Source organism: Dermochelys coriacea, chromosome 7 (genome assembly GCF_009764565.3).
Source record: "Dermochelys coriacea isolate rDerCor1 chromosome 7, rDerCor1.pri.v4, whole genome shotgun sequence".
Classification (NCBI taxonomy): domain Eukaryota; kingdom Metazoa; phylum Chordata; order Testudines; family Dermochelyidae; genus Dermochelys; species Dermochelys coriacea.
This window is the reverse complement of record NC_050074.1, coordinates 14,660,723-14,679,308: the sequence shown is the minus strand read 5'-3', so window position 1 is coordinate 14,679,308 and position 18,586 is coordinate 14,660,723. Positions and strand designations below refer to the sequence as shown.

At 40.4% G+C, this 18,586-nt stretch overlaps 1 protein-coding gene across 6 annotated transcripts in view; it reads left to right on the top strand.

Moving 5' to 3' along the window:
* The first annotated feature begins 718 nt into the window (after positions 1 to 718).
* The window catches only part of IL5RA (interleukin 5 receptor subunit alpha), a 40,523-nt gene continuing 22,655 nt past the window's right edge, over positions 719 to 18,586 (top strand). The window contains exons 1-4 of one of the 6 annotated variants that reach the window (XM_043518491.1): positions 719 to 958; positions 12,525 to 12,608; positions 13,743 to 13,888; positions 14,520 to 14,658. In XM_043518491.1, coding sequence (XP_043374426.1) covers positions 12,527 to 12,608; positions 13,743 to 13,888; positions 14,520 to 14,658 — 367 coding nt within the window. In that variant the 5' untranslated portion in view covers positions 719 to 958; positions 12,525 to 12,526. Of the gene's footprint in view, positions 959 to 7,805; positions 8,059 to 8,277; positions 8,434 to 12,325; positions 12,609 to 13,742; positions 13,889 to 14,519; positions 14,659 to 18,586 lie in introns of those variants that run through there. The other 5 variants (XM_043518490.1, XM_043518488.1, XM_043518489.1 and 2 more) reach the window with 5 other exon arrangements.

The following is an 18,586-nucleotide window of genomic DNA, read 5'->3' as shown; positions in this document are numbered from 1 at the left end:
GGGGGAGGTGCGGGCTGCGGGGCCCTGCGCCCCCTGCCGGCCCCTCGGGGAGGTGCGGGGCCCTGCGCCCCCTGCCGGCCCCTGGGGGGAGGTGTGGGGACCTGCGCCCCCTGCCGGCCCCTCGGGGAGGTGCGGGGCCCTGCGCCCCCTGCCGGCCCCTGGGGGAGGTGCGGGGCCCTGCGCCCCCTGCCGGCCCCTGGGGGAGGTGCGGGCTGCGGGGCCCTGCGTCCCCTGCCGGCCCCTGGGGGAGGTGCGGGGCCCTGCGTCCCCTGCCGGCCCCTGGGGGAGGTGCGGGGCCCTGCGCCCCCTGCCGGCCCCTGGGGGGAGGTGCGGGGACCTGCGCCCCCTGCCGGCCCCTGGGGAGAGGTGCGGGGCCCTGCGCCCCCTGCCGGCCCCTGGGGGAGGTGCGGGGCCCTGCGCCCCCTGCCGGCCCCTGGGGGAGGATCCCTGTTGTGGGTGAAACAAATCCCCATGCAAAAGTGCCCCCGGGCGAGTCTGAGGGGCCCCACAGCTGGTCACGTGCCCTATTCACCCCTTGTAGGGCACCTTGACTGATCCTGTCACTAACCCACAGACAGTGCTTCTGTTTTTTGGCATTTATTAATTTCATTTGGGGGTGGGGTTATTTTCAGCAGTGTTTGAGTTTTATGTAGCTGTCCAACACGGGGGAGGGGAGGTTGTGGCTTTCTCATTAGACATTCACTGATTTCATTTTTTTTAATTAGGGTATTCATCAGTTGCACTAGAAAATCAGAGTAGCATGAGAACCTCCATACACACTTGGGTAAGGTGGGCAGAAGAAACATACAGTGTGGTGCTCTGCTCTATCCAATGTTGATAACAGTTGGCTGCATGCGTGTGTGTTCTCCCTGGGTGCTGTCCCGGCTCTTCGCAGATAGCGGGCACAACAGATCTCGAGAAGAACCGCCCAGTGACCACAGACTCAGACTCAGATAAGGTACGAAGGCTCCCAGCCAAGTTTATTGCCAAACAAAACACAGTCTCTAGCTCCCCGGATCAGATGTCTATAGTTCTGCTAGTACATATGTGCTCCCTGACATGCCTGGGAATGTTAGGCCCGGGACCATGACTGAGACATGTAGTATTATGATTGAGTGTTAGAGGCACTCCCAAATAATTAATATATGTGAATAATATGGATATGGTGTATATATTTGTAGTTTCAGAGTAGCAGCCGTGTTAGTCTGTATTCGCAAAAAGAAAAGGAGTACTTGTGGCACCTTAGAGACTAACAAATTTATTAGAGCATAAGCTTTCGTGAGCTACAGCTCACTTCATCGGATGCATTTGGTGGTGGTTTTTTCCACCAAATGCATCCGATGAAGTGAGCTGTAGCTCACGAAAGCTTATGCTCTAATAAATTTGTTAGTCTCCAAGGTGCCACAAGTACTCCTTTTATATTTGTAGTGTATATGGGCATATATGTATGTATATGTACATATAACAGCAGTTTATATCCAAGCATAACAATTCTTTTCCAATCTGGTGTTGTAATTTGGCCCTTGTGGTACTGCAAATAGCAACCCACTTTTATATTGGCAATTACAGTTACCATTTGTATCATTATCGGTAGTTGGCTGAGTGTTTTGAAATACTGGGATAGGGATTGTGATGTGTCCCACAGTCCCTCATGTATATGAGAAGTAAAACTGAAATTTGGAGTAGTGACACTACCACTGAGGCCTTTCTATATAAATATGTTGTAATTAGTTACTACACCGTAGTAGTAACTGTAGCTCACGAAAGCTTATGCTCAAATAAATTTGTTAGTCTCTAAGGTGCCACAAGTCCTCCTTTTCTTTTTGCAGATACAGACTAACACAACTGCCTCTCTGAAACCTGTACACAGTATTGTCCATCCTTGTTATAGATTACCCTTACTACTGGTTGTCACCCTTTGGTAAGCTTCACTGGGCAGGAAACAGAAGTGGCCAACTTCTCTGTTCCATTGGTTGAACTGCTCTGTGATACACCAGTACTTGACATAGATCCACTTGTTTCTTGTGGATGCTGTCTTCCAGATAAGCTACTGAAGTGACAGTAACCAATTTATCAAATATTGCTGTGTCGGGATGTAATATTGATATCCAAACACTGAATAAGATTGTTTTGAATAACATGTGCCTTAGGATGCAGTGTCAGTAACCCAAATTATGACTGGTACTAACAGGGAATTTGTTTACCCAATTTGTAGTTACTGTGTAACTTAATTTCTTTACCAATTTGTTTTTTCCTTGCCTTCATGTTGTTTGCTGCCATTCATTTGATGATTTTTACCTGTGTGTTGGGTTAAGCAGTTTAGCAAGGTTATGCACATTGTAAATGTTGTACAGCAATAATACAACAGTACAACGATAATACAGTAGTACAGCAATAATACAGTTGTTTTTACACAGTAACCAAGTTGAAATTAAATGACAGTTTATCCTGGTCCAGCTAGTGCTTTTTAGCTGATTGTTAACTTGATTGTCCATATATGGTAGATAGAGGTGAATTTGACCAGTCTCTTATTTATAAAGCACTTCATTTTTCTTTTCTTGATGCTTGGGGGTTTCTTCACTGTATACTGATATTTTCTGGTATCTTCAGGGTGTGATATTTTCTGGTTTCTTTGGTCTGTGGGATGCAACTTAAACAACTTTTGTTAGTTAACATAGTAAAGATTTTTGTTTGTTTTCAGTAACTCAAACTTAGTTAAATTTTGTATTAAGTTTGTTTACAATGTAATAGTAAGGTGCCTCCTCTCACCTTGTATGTGTTGGTTCGAACAAAACAACGAACTCTATCCATCATATTACCCTTTTGCCCATCTTTAGGATGGGTCAGCCTGTTCCTTGTTATCTGTGTGGAATGTGCAAGTATTGAAGTATTCTGGTACCTTTTAGGTATGTGTATTTTTGCAATATCAGCCCTTTTCTTGCCAGCGTCTGTGAGCAGGGTCTGCCTCTGGCTCACAGTTTAGCTTTCAATCACTTCAATCTCTCTGGTAACTCGCTTACAGACCTGAGAGTGGCTATTCTTCAACAAAAAAACTTCAGAAACAGACTCCAACGAGAGACTGCTGAATTGGAAATAATTTGCAAACTGGATACAATTAAATTAGGCTTGAATAGAGACTGGGAGTGGATGGGTCATTACACAAAGTAAAACTATTTCCCCATGTTATTTCCCCCTCCCCATCCCCCACTGTTCCTCAGACGTTCTTATCAACTGCTGGAAATGGCCCACCTCGATTATCACCACAAAAAGTTTTCTTGCTCCCTCCCTCCCCCCATTCCTGCTGGTGATGGCTTATCTGAAGTGATCACTCTCCTTACAGTGTGTATGGTAACACCCATTGTTTCATGTTCTCTGTGTATATAAATCTCCCCACTGTATTTTCCACTGAATGCATCCGATGAAGTGAGCTGTAGCTCACGAAAGCTTATGCTCAAATAAATTTGTTAGTCTCTAAGGTGCCACAAGTCCTCCTTTAGTTTAGCTTTGCTTTATGTTAACAAAGTCTTGATCATTACTTGAGTTCAGGCCTTCGGCCTCATACTGTGCCTCTGATACAAGGGTTTATGTTTCAGAGCCTCACCTTACTAAGTATGTTGCCAAACAGAGAAATGTAGTGGCTGGAGGGGACTTCATGAGGTCTAGTCCATCATCCTGCCTCATCGTCCTGGGCCATCCCTGGCTCTGACAGATGCTTGTCCAACCCATTCTTAAAAACTTCCCGTGAGGGACTCCAAACCGTCTTTTCATTCATACAGATGCACTGTTGCCCACCCCTAGAGTTCAAAGATCATGACTTAGGCCCAGCAAACTCATGACTGGCTGTCTTAGAAATAATGAGATTAAAAAAAAATGTGTTTATTTGCCTTGGACTTTCTGAACCTTTAGGGTGCTTTACTATGCAACTATGAGGGCTAGAAATTTACATTTAAAAAAAATCTCAAAGCTGAGATTCACATACAATCCCCTGATTCCAGCAGCCTGAACTTTAAGAAAAAGTACTGCAAGTCTCACAATAATATCACCAGAGCTGGCCACGCTGCTGATGAGCTGTAAACATGAGGAGTATTCTGTGGTAAAGTTTTAGGATTAGAATCCCAGCTAGATTGGCCTGGTTACAGCTGCTTACCTTTGGCAGAGCCCTGCCTGGATGTAGAGATGTATGCAGATGGATCAAATTTCCGATGTCTTTAGTCCTTAGATTTCATTATAGAGAGCCCAAGCAGAACAGAGGTCCTGTGTGCAGCATGCATGGATGCATTATGGATAGAAATAATGCAGAACATAGTTTACCTGTTAATTGTAAGCTCTTTGGGACAAGGACTATCTCCTACTATATGTGCGTAGCAAAATGGAACTTCAATCTCATTTGGAGCCTCTAGGTACTGAACATATTTTTTATGTGACATATAGAAGTTATATAAAAACATAAAGTACTATTGCTGGAAAGTTGCAGCGTAACACTACTTTATTTCTTAGAATTCAGAACAATATACACAAAAACTTAAAAACAGAGAGACACAAAATGGGTGATTCCCTAAAACAGAGAGACACAACTCACTTAAAGCTGGCTTTCTGCAGACTGTCTTCTGAGAAAGACCCGGATCACATGCTTCCCTATAGAGCCCTCAAACCTGCAAGCAGAACCAGTAAACCCCTTACAAATTACAATGATAGTATCTTAGTTTAATACAGCTTTCAATTCACCACAAATACAAATAATAAAATAGCACATTCCCATTTGGAATATTGTTTTCAGTTTTGGTATCTCAATTTGAAGATATAGCTGAGATTCAAAAGGTTCAGTGAAGGACAGTAAAGATGGTTAGAAGTCTTTTATGAGGATATGTGAATAGAAAGAGACTGAAAAGTGATAGAACAGTAAACTACAAAACATAACAAGCTAGTACTCTGAACACAGGATGGGAAGCCAGGAGCTCCCCGAGTTCTAATCTCAGCTCTGTTTGTAACTCATTGTTTGCCTTGGCAAGTCGCCTAACCTTGCTGCCTCAGTTTCTTCATCTGCATATTACCTACCAAATGATATAGTTTTGATGATTAATTACTATTTGAACAAAACTTTGAAAATGTAAACACTGTAACAGCTTTGAGTGTCATATCATAGCCTAGACTGTGGGGACGGGTACATTAAAAATACTGTGAAAGATATATACGCATTTAATTGAGGTATTTAAAATTAAAAATCAGTCCTGTTTTTTTTAATGTGGTCCCTTATAAAAGAACATAAGGCATCTGGCCCTGTCAGTTCAGAGTCCACAAATTCATGGATTCATTTCCTGTTGTTAGCTAAGCAGCTTTCCAGTGTACTCCTTACCTTTGATCTCGAGAGCAAGGGGTCACTTGAAATTAACGGCTGGTACTTTTAATATAAAACAAAATAATTCTTCACAGTGTGTTTAGTTAGTGAGCTGAATTCACTAATACAGGAGGTCAGAACATTATATGCTGTAACTGGCTTTAATAATGGCTTGGATAATTCTGTGACCAGAAAAACAAATTTATAGCTACAAAGGCAGTGTTAGAGCACATTGAATTTGATACTCCAGGTATTAAATGCTAGACCCAGGGTCAGAATAATCTCTTTCCCATGAAAAGCATTTCACAATTTCTGAGGTGCATTAGGTGGTGGACATTCTGCTTTCTTGTGAAATAATGACAGTAGTTAGGATACTGGTCCTAGTATTGCAAACCTGATGGTCCTATGTTTTCCAGTGCAGAAGGCATTATACCTCACTTAAACCTTTAAGGTTTTAAGATGGAATATACTGGTGTAGTGGGACCTTGTTTGGTCCATTGACAAATTTTGTCGTTAAGCCATAATCAACTTGGGAAGATGCTGGTGTTGGTCCATCCTTTGGTGCATTTAAGACAATCACAAAGAAAAGTACCGCAGAGGTTTGCTTCCTACCTACCCTGGCCCTGCCTGTTTCTTATTCACTGAACCATCATAATGCAAATGTTCTGATTTCTGGCAAATGTAGCATGTGACGTCCCTCTTAAAGTTACAAAAGAATAAATTTATAATTGTGTTCAGAAAAATTTCCTCATTAAATACAAGTTCATACTAATCTTCAGGCCGCTTTAATATTAATAGAACTCTATCTGAAATGTAACTAATGTTTACTATTCTGAAATATTTTACAAACATAGGCCCCAATTCTGCAAAATGTGTCCACCCACACAGAACCTTGTGGGGTCTATATAGACCTTAATGGGTTTATAACTGATACATCAACTACAGAGATCACTTCAAGTACGGAACTGGAGCCACTTCTGGTGTTAAACTTGAGAGCTGTTCAACAATGATCTGTGACATTGCATAATAGTTTGGGTATTTGATATACCTTTATTGAGAGGGAATGGTTCAAAAATGGCTAAATTTCCTCTTAGAAAGTTAGAAGGACACTACTGACTGAGGTAAAGGGACAAATTTGGCTCATTAGAACATGAAGGCAGGCTGGGGTTTTCAAGGAGCCTGAAGGAGTTACACACCCAAATTTCATTGAAAGTCATTGGGAGATGGGTGCCTGACTTCCTTTGCCTCCTTGGAAACTCCAAGCCTGAATAAAGCTCAGTCTCAGCAACAAGTGTATTGAAATGTTCATTGCAAATGGGAGGCAATGTTATACATAAATGGAATCTTTTGTCTCACATTTTAAGCAAAGTAAGCTGACACATTAGCATTTTGCTGTGGAAATATTTTCCTGGCATTGAACACTTAAAAGACATTGCAAGAGTGAATGCCTGCAAGTATAAATGAACTCTTCAAAAAAATCTGATATATATAATGGCCTTCAGTCAAACTTGTGTAAGATGGTAAGAATACTAAGCATCTGTCCCTGAGTGGCGATAGCTAGGTTGATGAAAGGATTCTGTCATCGACCTATCCAATCCACGTTTACACCTGGGATAGGTTAGCATAATTACAGGCTACAGCTCTCGGGCATGAATTTGTCACACCCCTGAGTGCCATAGTTATACCAACCTAACTTTTAAGTGTAGACCAGGCTGATGTGGCAAGCTATGAAGAAGTTTTTTCTGCCAATGCACGAACACCACCTGCTCAAATAATTTTCCACCAAATTTTCCACCAAATGCATCCGATGAAGTGAGCTGTAGCTCACGAAAGCTTATGCTCTAATAAATTTGTTAGTCTCTAAGGTGCCACAAGTACTTCTTTTCTTTTTGCGAATACAGACTAACACGGCTGCTACTCTGAAACCTGCTCAAATAATATTAGCTTTGGCAACAGAAGGACTCTACTGTTGGTGTAGCTGCATCTATACTGGGTGGGTTTGTCAACATAGCTATTCCAGTATAAGTTTTAAGTGTAGACCAAGCCTAAAACTAGCTTCCTTTTTACTCCTTTACAGAAACTTTCCATTGATAATGACAGAGTTGCCTTCCCTATAAATCAGTTCTTTACATGTTTTTTCCTTTGCTTCTTAATTTCTCATTTCCTCTGCTATCACTTTTAATTGTAACTTTGTGCCAGAATTCTTTAACCCCACAGAACATTTGGGGATGCAGTTTGTATGAAAGACAAAAATCATTGTGGTATGTTATATCATATTGCTATATGCCAAATTATTTATAGACCCACTATATTATGGTATATGATTAAGCCAACACAGGTAGAAGTAAAGCCATTTCATTGCTTAAGAAAGCTCTTCATTCTGTGGTTATATGCACAGTTCCCTTTTTTTCTGCACGGTCTCCTAATTAATCATCCGTCATCATTTCTAACGTACGTCTCAGAGTTGCATTTAAACACAGAGCAGAGTTATAAAAGAAACACGGAGAGAGCTGCCCAGAGGCCAGTTTTCAGAAACAGAGCAAAGAATCTGAAAGGAACCCTTAGGATTCTGCTGGGAACCTCAAGGAACATTTTTTGGAGGAGCGAATGGGTATCCCTTTTACAGATTGCCTTGTCTTTTGTGCACTGGGAAATGAAAGTCTGGAACCTGCTCCCAGTCAGTAAACTCTTGGCAGTGGATTAGACTGCACCTGTGCTAATAAGTAAGAAAAACCTTAACTTCTAGCAGATGTTTTCTACAACCGTGGCTTTTTGCTGTCTTTTAAGATGGAAGATATTATTTCTCATTTTGTACAGTATTTATTTTATACCATTCATAATCAAAATTTGCTTGCCTCTTATTTCAGTGTGAATATTTATGCTTATTAGTGAATAGGCTGTTAATGCTATTGTGGATATCTAATCACCTTGTCTAATTATTTAAAATGTCACTTTTGTTTGATCAGAGAGACAAGGTGGGTGAGGTAATATCTTTTATTGGACCAACTTCTGCTGGTGAGCGAGAAAAGCTTTGGAGGCACACAGAGCTCTTCTTCAGGTCTGGGAAAGGTACTTCCAATATCATAGCAAAATGCAATGTGGAATGGATTGCTTAGCATAAATAGAAAAGGAGTACTTGTGGCACCTTAGAGACTAACAAATTTATTTAAGCATAAGCTTTCATGAGCTATAGCTCACTTCATCGGATGCATGCGGTGGAAAATACAGTGAGGAGATTTATATACATAAATGAAACAATGGGTGTTACCATACACATTGTACCAAGAGAGTGATCACTTAAGGTGAGCTATTACCAGCAGCAGAGCGGGGTGGGGGAGGAAGGGAACCTTTTGCAGTGATAATCAAGGTGGGCCATTTCCAGCAGTTGACAAGAACATCTGAGGAACAGTGGGGGTGTTGAGGGGAGAATAAACATGGGGAAATAGTTTATAGCTCACCTTAAATGATCACTCTCTTGTTACAGTGTGTATGGTAACACCCATTGTTTCATGTTCTCTATGTTTATAAATCTCCCTACTGTATTTTCCACTGAATGCATCTGATAAATAAATTTGTTAGTCTCTAAGGTGCCACAAGTACTCCTTTTCTTTTTGCGAATACAAACTAACAGGGCTGCTACTCTGAAACTTAGCATAAATAGTTAGCACATAGTATAAGGGACCATTCATGGTAGAGTGGCTTGTTAACACCAATAGAAGATTTTACCTCACTTACCCTGTCTGAAATGTCCTGGGACCAACAGGGCTACAACTACACTGCATACATTTTCGTTTGATTACATTTTCAGTAATTTCACATACATACCCACCAGTAAATGATGAAGTACAATGGTGAATATATCTGAAAAGTTTGTAGTATCACGTGAGTATGGAAATGCCTCTTTAAAGAGTTAATTTTTATGTACTGGGGTGATGGAAAAAAGAAGTATAAAATAAAAAGAAATGAGGAAGGAAAAGATTTGGAGTTAAAATAACAAGGATTCAAGAATAAAACAACATAAGATTCAGTCAAAGTAAACTGATCTGCATTAGTATAATATTTTTCTCCCATTTTTCAAATGGGGAAATTGAGGGTCCAGGAATCTTAGGGCAGGTCTACACTTAAAACGCTGCTTGGCACAGCTGCACCAATGCAACTGCACCGCTGAAGCCCTTTTAATGAAAACACTCTAAACCGATGGGAGAAAACTCCCGTCGGCTTAGTTAATCCACCTCTGGGAGAGGCGGTAGCTATGTTGGTGGGAGAAGCTCTCCAGCTGACATAGTGCTGTCTAACCAGTGCTTAGGTCAGTATAACTACATTGTTCAGGGTGTGGATTATGCATACTCCTGAGTGATGTACTTATACTGAAGTAATTCTGTATTGTAGACCAGGACCTAGTGTCCTTCCACGGTCCCAGGGAAAGTATGTGTTGGAAGAAGAATTAGAAATCAGATCTCTTGACTCCAAAGTAAAAATTTACAAACTTGGATGTTAGGCACCCAAATCCATCTTTCAGCTACTAAATAGATGGCTTGATTTGCAGGCGTGCTAAGTACCAGCAGCCTCCGTCCAAGTCAATGTTCTGAAATTATTGAAGTCAGTACAAGAGGTGGGTCTTCAGCACATCTGAAAAGCTGGGCATTTTAGAAACCTAGAGGTGAACTCAGGTGCCTAACTTTAGGCACCTACGGTTGAAAAATTTGATCGCCAGTGTTGTGCTCCCCATTTACTCAGAGAAATATAAAGCTCTCTTTAAAACATTACATAAGGTACTGCTGCAGCTATGAAGGAATAATAAAGCACCTCCCATAGCTAAAAAGTTTAATCATAAGTGAAATCCAGTTCAATACTCTGATTACATCGGCTTTAATAATACCAGAACTAAACGGTAAGTACTGTTGCATTGCCTCTGGGAGGCTCAGACCTCCCTATTAGGATTTGTATGTGTTTAGTCCAATTTTTCAGTAATTTGAATGCGTTTGAGCAGAAATATGATCTAGCCATTTTCTGTAGATTTTTGTATCTTTAGTAATGTTTATGGAAGAAGAAAAACTGAAAATCTGTATGAGGCTTGCCAATGGAATTTTAAAGAAATGCTATATTTCATATTTTTGCAAGACCCACTGGGTCTTTTCTTACATAAAGACTTTTTTATTGGTATGATTTCTGTGTCTTTACATACAGATTAGGCAACAATTAAATAGCCCATTTTAGGGCATGTCTACACTATAGCCCTAAGTCAACCTATGTTAGGTTGACTTACAGCCACCACAGTAATTACAGCCAAGGGTGAAATCCACAGGCGCATGGCTTTTCAGGAGCTATACTGCCATCAAGGGCAAGTGGTCGTGGAGATATTGTGCAGGCATGTGGATGGCCATGGCATGATTCTTTGAAATTCCCATGGATCTCAGAAGGGCATCAAGTATCAGGCCAAATCTGCTTTCAACTCCATAGTAGCAGATGGAGGCCAAGCTTGGCTCCCCTGAGACTGATCAGTTTGAAATGTCACAGGTCCAACCAGACTCATTAACTTTTCTGACCAGCAAATAACTAGCTCCCCACAGGATATAAACATAGAGAATGGAATGGGACTTGGATGTTACACAACACCTTGTTTTCATGAACTCAACATTAAAAATAGCTACTCTGCAGCAGAAGTTTCCAAACCTGCACTTGCTGGATCACTGGGGATCTGCAGAGTACTTGCTGATGGGTCATGGAAAACTGATAGGTCACAGGATGCTAGCTCTTTTCATTTCCAGCTGCTAAATCACTTTACAGAAGCTAAAATACACTGAATACTTTCACAGTGTTATTTTTCCATGTAAGGAATTGCTGTAGTTGCCATAGACAAATTATGTGAGTCGGACTGGGAGGGAATGCAATCATGCCTGAGGATGTTCTTAGTGAGATAGTCTCTCTCTTAAGATGCAGTCCATCATATGAAAGTTTGGGAACCTGCTCGTCAGTACTGCCTTGTTGTTTACTGGGTTATATGTGAATGATCAGTAGAACAGATTTTCTGTACTTCACACACAAAAAACCTAGTTTAACCTCAGTACACTATGCTGTTTATTAAACATTAAAAGTAATCACTCTTTCAGTCTAATACAAACAAAAATGGCTTCTCTTACACCCAGTAATAAACACAGACATGTAGGTCCCTGGAGAATGGAACCTTTAGGGCTAGCCTGGTAGCTTGTTTTATTATAAACCGCAAGAACATGGAAAAAAGAAAAGGAGGACTTGTGGCACCTTAGAGACTAACAAATTTATTTGAGCATAAGCTTTCGTGAGCTACAGCTCACTTTATCGGATGCATCATGGAAGTAATGGTTCAGGCACATTTAGCAATAACAGTGTTGATGGGTAAGTTAGTAAAATAGTGTACGTGGAAGGGAAGGAGGGTAGAATGAAGGTTGTGGTGTGTGCAGAGAAAACCTTTACCCTCAGTCTCCCACTCCGGAAAGCAGCAGCCCCTCCCTAAGCTTCCAGATTTTGCCCCTGCCTCTCCCCGTGGGGTGCAGCTCGCAGCACACTGACGCCGGCAGCTGCTGTACAGGGAAGGGGGACAGAAATTTAGTAATGGCAAGATGTGTACCTGCAGGCAGGGCCATCCCTAGCCATTTTGGTGCCCTACGCAGCCCCCCTGCAGGGGGGGGCCTGTGTGGGGCCCCAGGCCTCCTTGGGGGGGCAGGAGCAGGTTTGGGGGCAGGGGGGAACCTTCCCCCCAGCACAAGCCAGCGGAATGGAGCGGTTGGGGCTGGGTCGCTAAACTTTCTGCCACCCGGGGAGTGCAGGGCGTGCCTGACCCCTGCTGCAGTCCTCAGGAGAAGGGGTGGCATGGGGGTGGGGTTGGGGAAGAGCAGGGGGCGGGAAGATGCAGGGCGGGGCCTTTGGGGAAGGCATGGAGTGGGGGCAGAGCAGGGGGGCATGGGGAAGAGGCGGAGCAGGGGCTGGAGCAGCCCGCAGCTGCGTATTTTGTATATGGGTAGGGACGGCCCTGCCTGCAGGGGAAGGAGTGGAGGATAGGCATTGTAAAGTGACAACTTAATTTCCTTAATTTTGTTTATTTGCATGTAGCCACCTCAGATGTTACACTACAAACTTCGTGTGTATTAATTTGTAGGTAAGGGGCTACATCTTGTATGATAACTAACCATTATCACTTATTACCAAAAAGATATGGCCATCCTGGTGAGCATTTTTCCAGTTCTCCTTTGGACAATGATGGCATTTCAGGCAGACTTATTGCAAGCTAAAGGAAGTAAGTAATTTTCTCCTAGTGATACCTGAAGCTTTTGTTCTTTTGCCATTTATATGCTTACATTTTTCTCCCATCATGATTTGTTCTTTCGGGGTCTCTGTCACCTTGTCCTTCTAAATTGTCAGTCCCATCTTTCTTCTATCTCTGCTAATATTTATGCCTTATTTCCTTGTTCAGCATAAATATGTTCCCCCCATATATGTAGGCTTGGCAGAATTCAATTTTTTTTATTTCTTCAGTGGATAATACCAATCTTTATTTTAAGCCTTTTTCCAATTTTTATTGATTCTAATTTTCACAGTTGGGCAAAATTATGGATGTGTGTATCAGACAATTATTTAATGACAGCAGGTATTGTTATTAAAGTTAAAGCTTTATACCATTAAAACACTAACTGTCAACATCACATGTCAAAATATACAAAGTAAATATCCTTAAACCAAACAAGAATAAGTTCTCAAGCAGCATTTCTCTTACTTTGCCTATTTGTAAATTTTGATTACCGATGGAAATATTTTTCATCGGTTTGCGTTTGTGCGTACGGTGAAAGCGGAGTATACGGACATTTATCAATAAAAATCTACTCCTGGAAAGCCTATACATATAAATTCTTGTGTTTTAAATTAAATCTCTCTGTATGCTTTAATATACATTTTTCCCAGGGACAAAACTCAATTCTATCTTGTTTGTAAGGCCCTGATTGTGCAAACTGATCTGTGGGTGATAGCCCTGGACCAACACAAATGGACCTCAGAGATCCATCCATGTAAATCAACCCGAAGGATCCCAAACTATTTTTTTAAACAAACTAGCTGTGATAGTAGGTTACTCAACTTTCTGAATTTAAAGTAATCTGGTTTTCATAATAACTTTAGCTTGGTTAGGTTTTAATTAAATTCCTATTCAATAATCTATTTGCTCCTAACTCTCAGCCTTTTGCCCATGTATAAGAAACATGTTTTATAAGAAGCTATTGAATGAATAAAGTCTAACATTTAAGTGAAGTCTGTAACCATTTTCCTGTATTGATAGTTATTTGTAAGTAGCTATTGCTCTGAACTATTCACTATTCACTATTTTTAGTTTATTCATTAGTATATCATTAATTATTTTGTTTTTTCCCTTAATCAACAGTTCAGGTTCTCTCACCTGTTAACTTCACTCTCACAGTCTCTGCACTAGCAGAAGTACTTTTGCAATGGAAACCAAACCCTGATCAAGAAGAAAAGAACTACACTGTTAGATATGATGTGGAAATTATGACTCCTGAGTGGGAAGTGGTAAGTGTAAAGTATTGCTAATACATGTTGGATTAAATGTGCTATATTAAATTAAAACCCAAGATTTACTGATTAAGATATGACTTTCAGATACATTGGCTCATCAGATTTACTTTTGGTTTTGTGTCATAAACAAATATATTAACTGTTGACCAGATCCATCTCTCTCTCTGTCTAAGGGAACAACTCTGTTGCAAGGGAGATTAACCCCAGGAAATAGCAGGTGTCAGTACTGCTGTCACGATTCCCAAGGAATTCTACAAAGTGAGGGTAGTTTTAATTTTTGGCTCACTGGAGGCTGTCCGGGAGAGGTGTTGAATCAGCACTTCTCCTGGATGGTATAGTCCACCACTGATGTTACTGCATTTATTGCAGATTGACGCCAGTATATAGATAGTATTTGGATCCATGTTTCACCAAAATTCTGTACCTGGAAACCTTCATTTAACCCATTTCCAGTAGGCAATCCCCCATCTTAAGCAACACATTTGAAGTACCTTCAAATACCATATGATTTGAACTTTAGTAAAAGATCAGCTTTGTTAGGAGATCTACCTTTGCTGGTCCCCTGAGTGAGAACCTAGGTCAGGTTTCATTGCACTTGATACTAATAAATTGTTTATTTTTCAAGTATGATACGAAGAAAACTTGCAGTACCCGTATGGCTGTGCTTCATAATGGTTTTTCTGCACGTATTCGGACATTGCTTCTCTATAACAACTCGCAAATAAAAAGTAACTGGGCTACAGCTAAACTCCAAGCCCCACCAGGTAAGATGTGTTATGAACATAATTTTATGTTATGTTGTAGTCTGTAGACAAGAAAGCATGAAAAGGATGATAGGTTTAAAACCTTAGAAGGAAGACACATCTCCTGCTCTACATGGCATTGTTCTTATACAATAGTTTTGGTCCAGATTCCAGTATCATTTTTCACACTGAATAGCATCTTACTCCTGATTATAACTCCATGACTTCATTTTGTCAGCGGCACTTCTTGTGGAGCAAGATGCTATTCGATCTGAGAATGGGTATCAGAATTTGGTCCTCAGGAGGGACAACACATAAATTCCCAAGGAGCAGAAGATGGCTGAGATTTAGGGTATCAGTTAAGATAGGTCTGGTTTGGCCAATATAATTGATAAAGAGGAGGTGGAGTAGTGGTTTTGTTAGAGCAGGGAGTGGGCAGAGATATCATGAGAATGTGTAAGATCCTGAAATGAAAAGAACAGAAAGATGCCTATCCTGGAAGACTCATTGGCTCAGGGGACTGGTAACAGAATAACAGCCTTTTTCACCTGGAGGTTACTGGTTGACTTTAAACTACTACTTAAAAACTGCGTGAAATAAGTTGGGGAACCCTGTTTGGTTTCTAGTAGAGTTAATTCCTCATCACAGTTTTAACTAATTGTCTATCTATGCTGACAGGACTGAATGGAGATGGGCACTATTTCTCAGCCTTAGAAATGATCCCTATGGGTCAAGGTAGAGGCACTTTAGGTGGTAGGGATGCATGTAGAAGGTTACACTGCTGTTGTAAGATTTGATCCTGTAAATGGACTCGCATTCTTCTAAATCAAATCTAACCATCCACCCTTTGTTTTAGAAAACATACTCCTGTTTTAGGATTTTGAATTCTCCATTAGACAAGTCTGTAGTACTCATCTCCTACAGGTTTTTCATTTTCCCAATTGTCCTCATCTCTATCCTGCATTGTTTTCATTGTTGGCCTGGTATCTAGCAATATCAGCAATCAGAGCCTTGTGTTACAAAAAAGCTAAGCAAACAGGCCCCAGAGAATCATAGTTATCTCCATTGCTTCTTTCATCTCCTTTCAAATCTGTATCTGATTTCAATCTCTCTGAAGCTCTTGTCATCTCCGTGCTAGCCAGACTCACTCTTGGAAGCCCCCAAGCCTGGAATATGTTCTGCAGCTATATAACTTTGATAATCCTTACAACAGAGTTCTTGAAAGACAGTAGCTGACATCATCTAATCCCCTCTTATTTAATAATTTAGTTCACTTCTGCTCTAGAGACAGTTTAGGACAGCTCAAGTCTAAATGTGCCGATTACATCATAAAGCCTAAAGGGCAGTGTTGTGTCTGTTCTAGTCTCACTTTCTTTATGCAAACAGGTTCAACCAATTCTGGGAAAGAATAAAATGGAAGTGATTTTAAGAAGCTTTTGATTTTTGAAATGTTTATTTAGAGAGAGATAGGTCTGTTTACATATGTATGTATTGTCAGACATCATGCAAACTGCCTGAGAAAGCCTTATACTATTGGGGCCTGATTCAAAGCCCTTACAAGTCAATGGGACTACTGAGAGGCTTAAAATTATGCATGTGTGTAGTAATAATTGGGCCTACAAATTTACCCTAATTGTGAGCTCAATTGTAAGAAGTGAGTGAAAGTTCAGAAAATGTCACAGTAGCCTATAACAATAAATGTTGATGGGGAAAGGTATAAAAGGGGGACAGAATTAGTTAAAAAGCCTACTGTTATAACTCAAGCACTATGTTAAGATCATGCCTGGTAAAGTCAGGGACCAGAACTCAGTGTACCAAAATTGGTGTTTTGGAAATTAGGCCTAATTGGCAAACAAAATAATGAGAAAATGGGCTATTCTGCCCATCATTCCCTTTTGGGCGCCTTAAAAGAAAAGACTTTAGGAGGAAAAAAAATCAAGCAACAGCTGTTTGCCAACAACCGGTGACTGAAAGATGGGAGAACAGGAACAAGCAAACTTCACTACCATGGCTTTCCTCCCTCCCCCGCTACTGGAACTCTGGGATCCAGCATAGGTCTTCGTCATCCTACTACCAAGAGATGTTCTGAACAGACTTGGCCAAAGGGAAGGACCCAGATAATATCACTACCCCCACTGGCTCTGGCTAAATCCTGGACACCGTCTGGAGTCTGAGACTGTGTTGTTTTCTTCCCCACCTGTGTATCTTTTCCCCACCTTATTTCTTCCCTTTCCTATCCCTCTCTGTTTGCCTTCTGTTTAATAGACGTCAGGCTTAGCCAGCCAACACTTCATATTTTTTCAATATGTCTGTGAGCCTGTGCCCAGAAAGGCAGATAAAAGCAATGCCTAAATAGTCCAACTCTGGTACACGTTTGTCAAGTCTTGGAGTGGCTGATAAGACTGCTATGCCTGTGTTTCTCCAGCAGTAATGTTGCAAATGAGAGTTAACACCAGAGACAAAAGCTGCATTTTCTCTCTTTCCTGTTCTTTTCTCTCCCCTTATGTGTATATGTCTTGTTTTGCCTTCTAGGAAATGGGATCAGACTTTAAAAAGAACAGCAACAGCAGCTCCAGCCCTTCTCAACTAACTTTTTCTCTTTTCCCCCAAAAGGACCATTTAAGAGACTATCAAACAAAGATTGTTTTCTTTCTAAAAAGAAAAGGAGTACTTGTGGCACCCTAGAAACTAACAAATTTATTTGAGCATAAGCTTTTGTGAGCTACATTTGGTGGAATGCATCCAATGAAGTGAGCTGTAGCTCACGAAAGCTTATGCTCAAATAAATTTGTTAGTCTCTAAGGTGCCACAAGTACTCCTTTTCTTTTTGCGAATACAGACTAACACAGTTGCTACTCTGAAACCTTTCCTTCTAAAGACTCTCTATAGGTAAACGAAAAGGGAACAAGGGATGCTGTTAAAATGAAAGTCTTGCTTAATACCTTACATTTTAAATGCTTTAACTGTTTTCCCTTTTTTCTATCTTTAATAACAGGTTAAAAGGTTTTTTTAATGATGTATTTGCCATGGTACTAAGCAGGCTGAACTCTTTGTTTACCAAATGTTAAAGGTTGTTTAAAACTGTTTCATGTTGGAAAGTTACAGGGTCATGTTAACACCTTTAACTCTTTAGGCTGGTATATAAGGCCCTTCTTGAATTGTGGGACGAACTTTAAATAATTGTGGCTGAGTTGCGAACAAGAAATGGAAAATCGTGGAAAAGTAATAATGGACCTTTATTAATAGCAGTAATTTGGAAAAGCCAGAGTAGACCTATTTGTTTATGAAAAAATTACTGGACCGATATAAACATTGAAGTATTATGTTATGCCTGCTAATTGTTTTGATAACAACCATTTTTGCTGCAACTATATGACATTCATTTTAAAACAGTGACATGTACAATATAAAATTCAGAAGACTAAAAGTCTTAACACAACTGCTGTAGAAATTGAGTGCAGTCACTTTAGCCTTTTACAGGCATTGAATGTTAATGCAGTACTAATTGCATAATCAAAATGTATGCAAAATTGTGGACTGTGCAAAGTAAGCCAATTAAAATAAAAATTGTAGTGGAAGCTGCAAGATCTACAATTTCTGTAATATCACAAATGAAGTAGGGCTGTACTCACAGAGACCATTAAATGTAGTATAACATGTGCTTAAGTGTTTTGCTGAAATGGGGTTTAAAGAAATTGCTTCAAGTGAATGGGACTAAGAGAAAATATTTTAAAACTTTCTAAAACTTTTCTAAACATTGTTTCCTGTAATTGAGGGGCATACACAGAATACGTGGTGATATCCTGTGGTATAAAAATAACATTTGTAATGTTTGGGATGAACTGCTTCACCACTCATGAAAGAGATTCGATATATAGACAGAGAAATATTTGATATATAGACAGATTAGATAGAATATATACATATACAAGAAACCAAAGACTGTAAT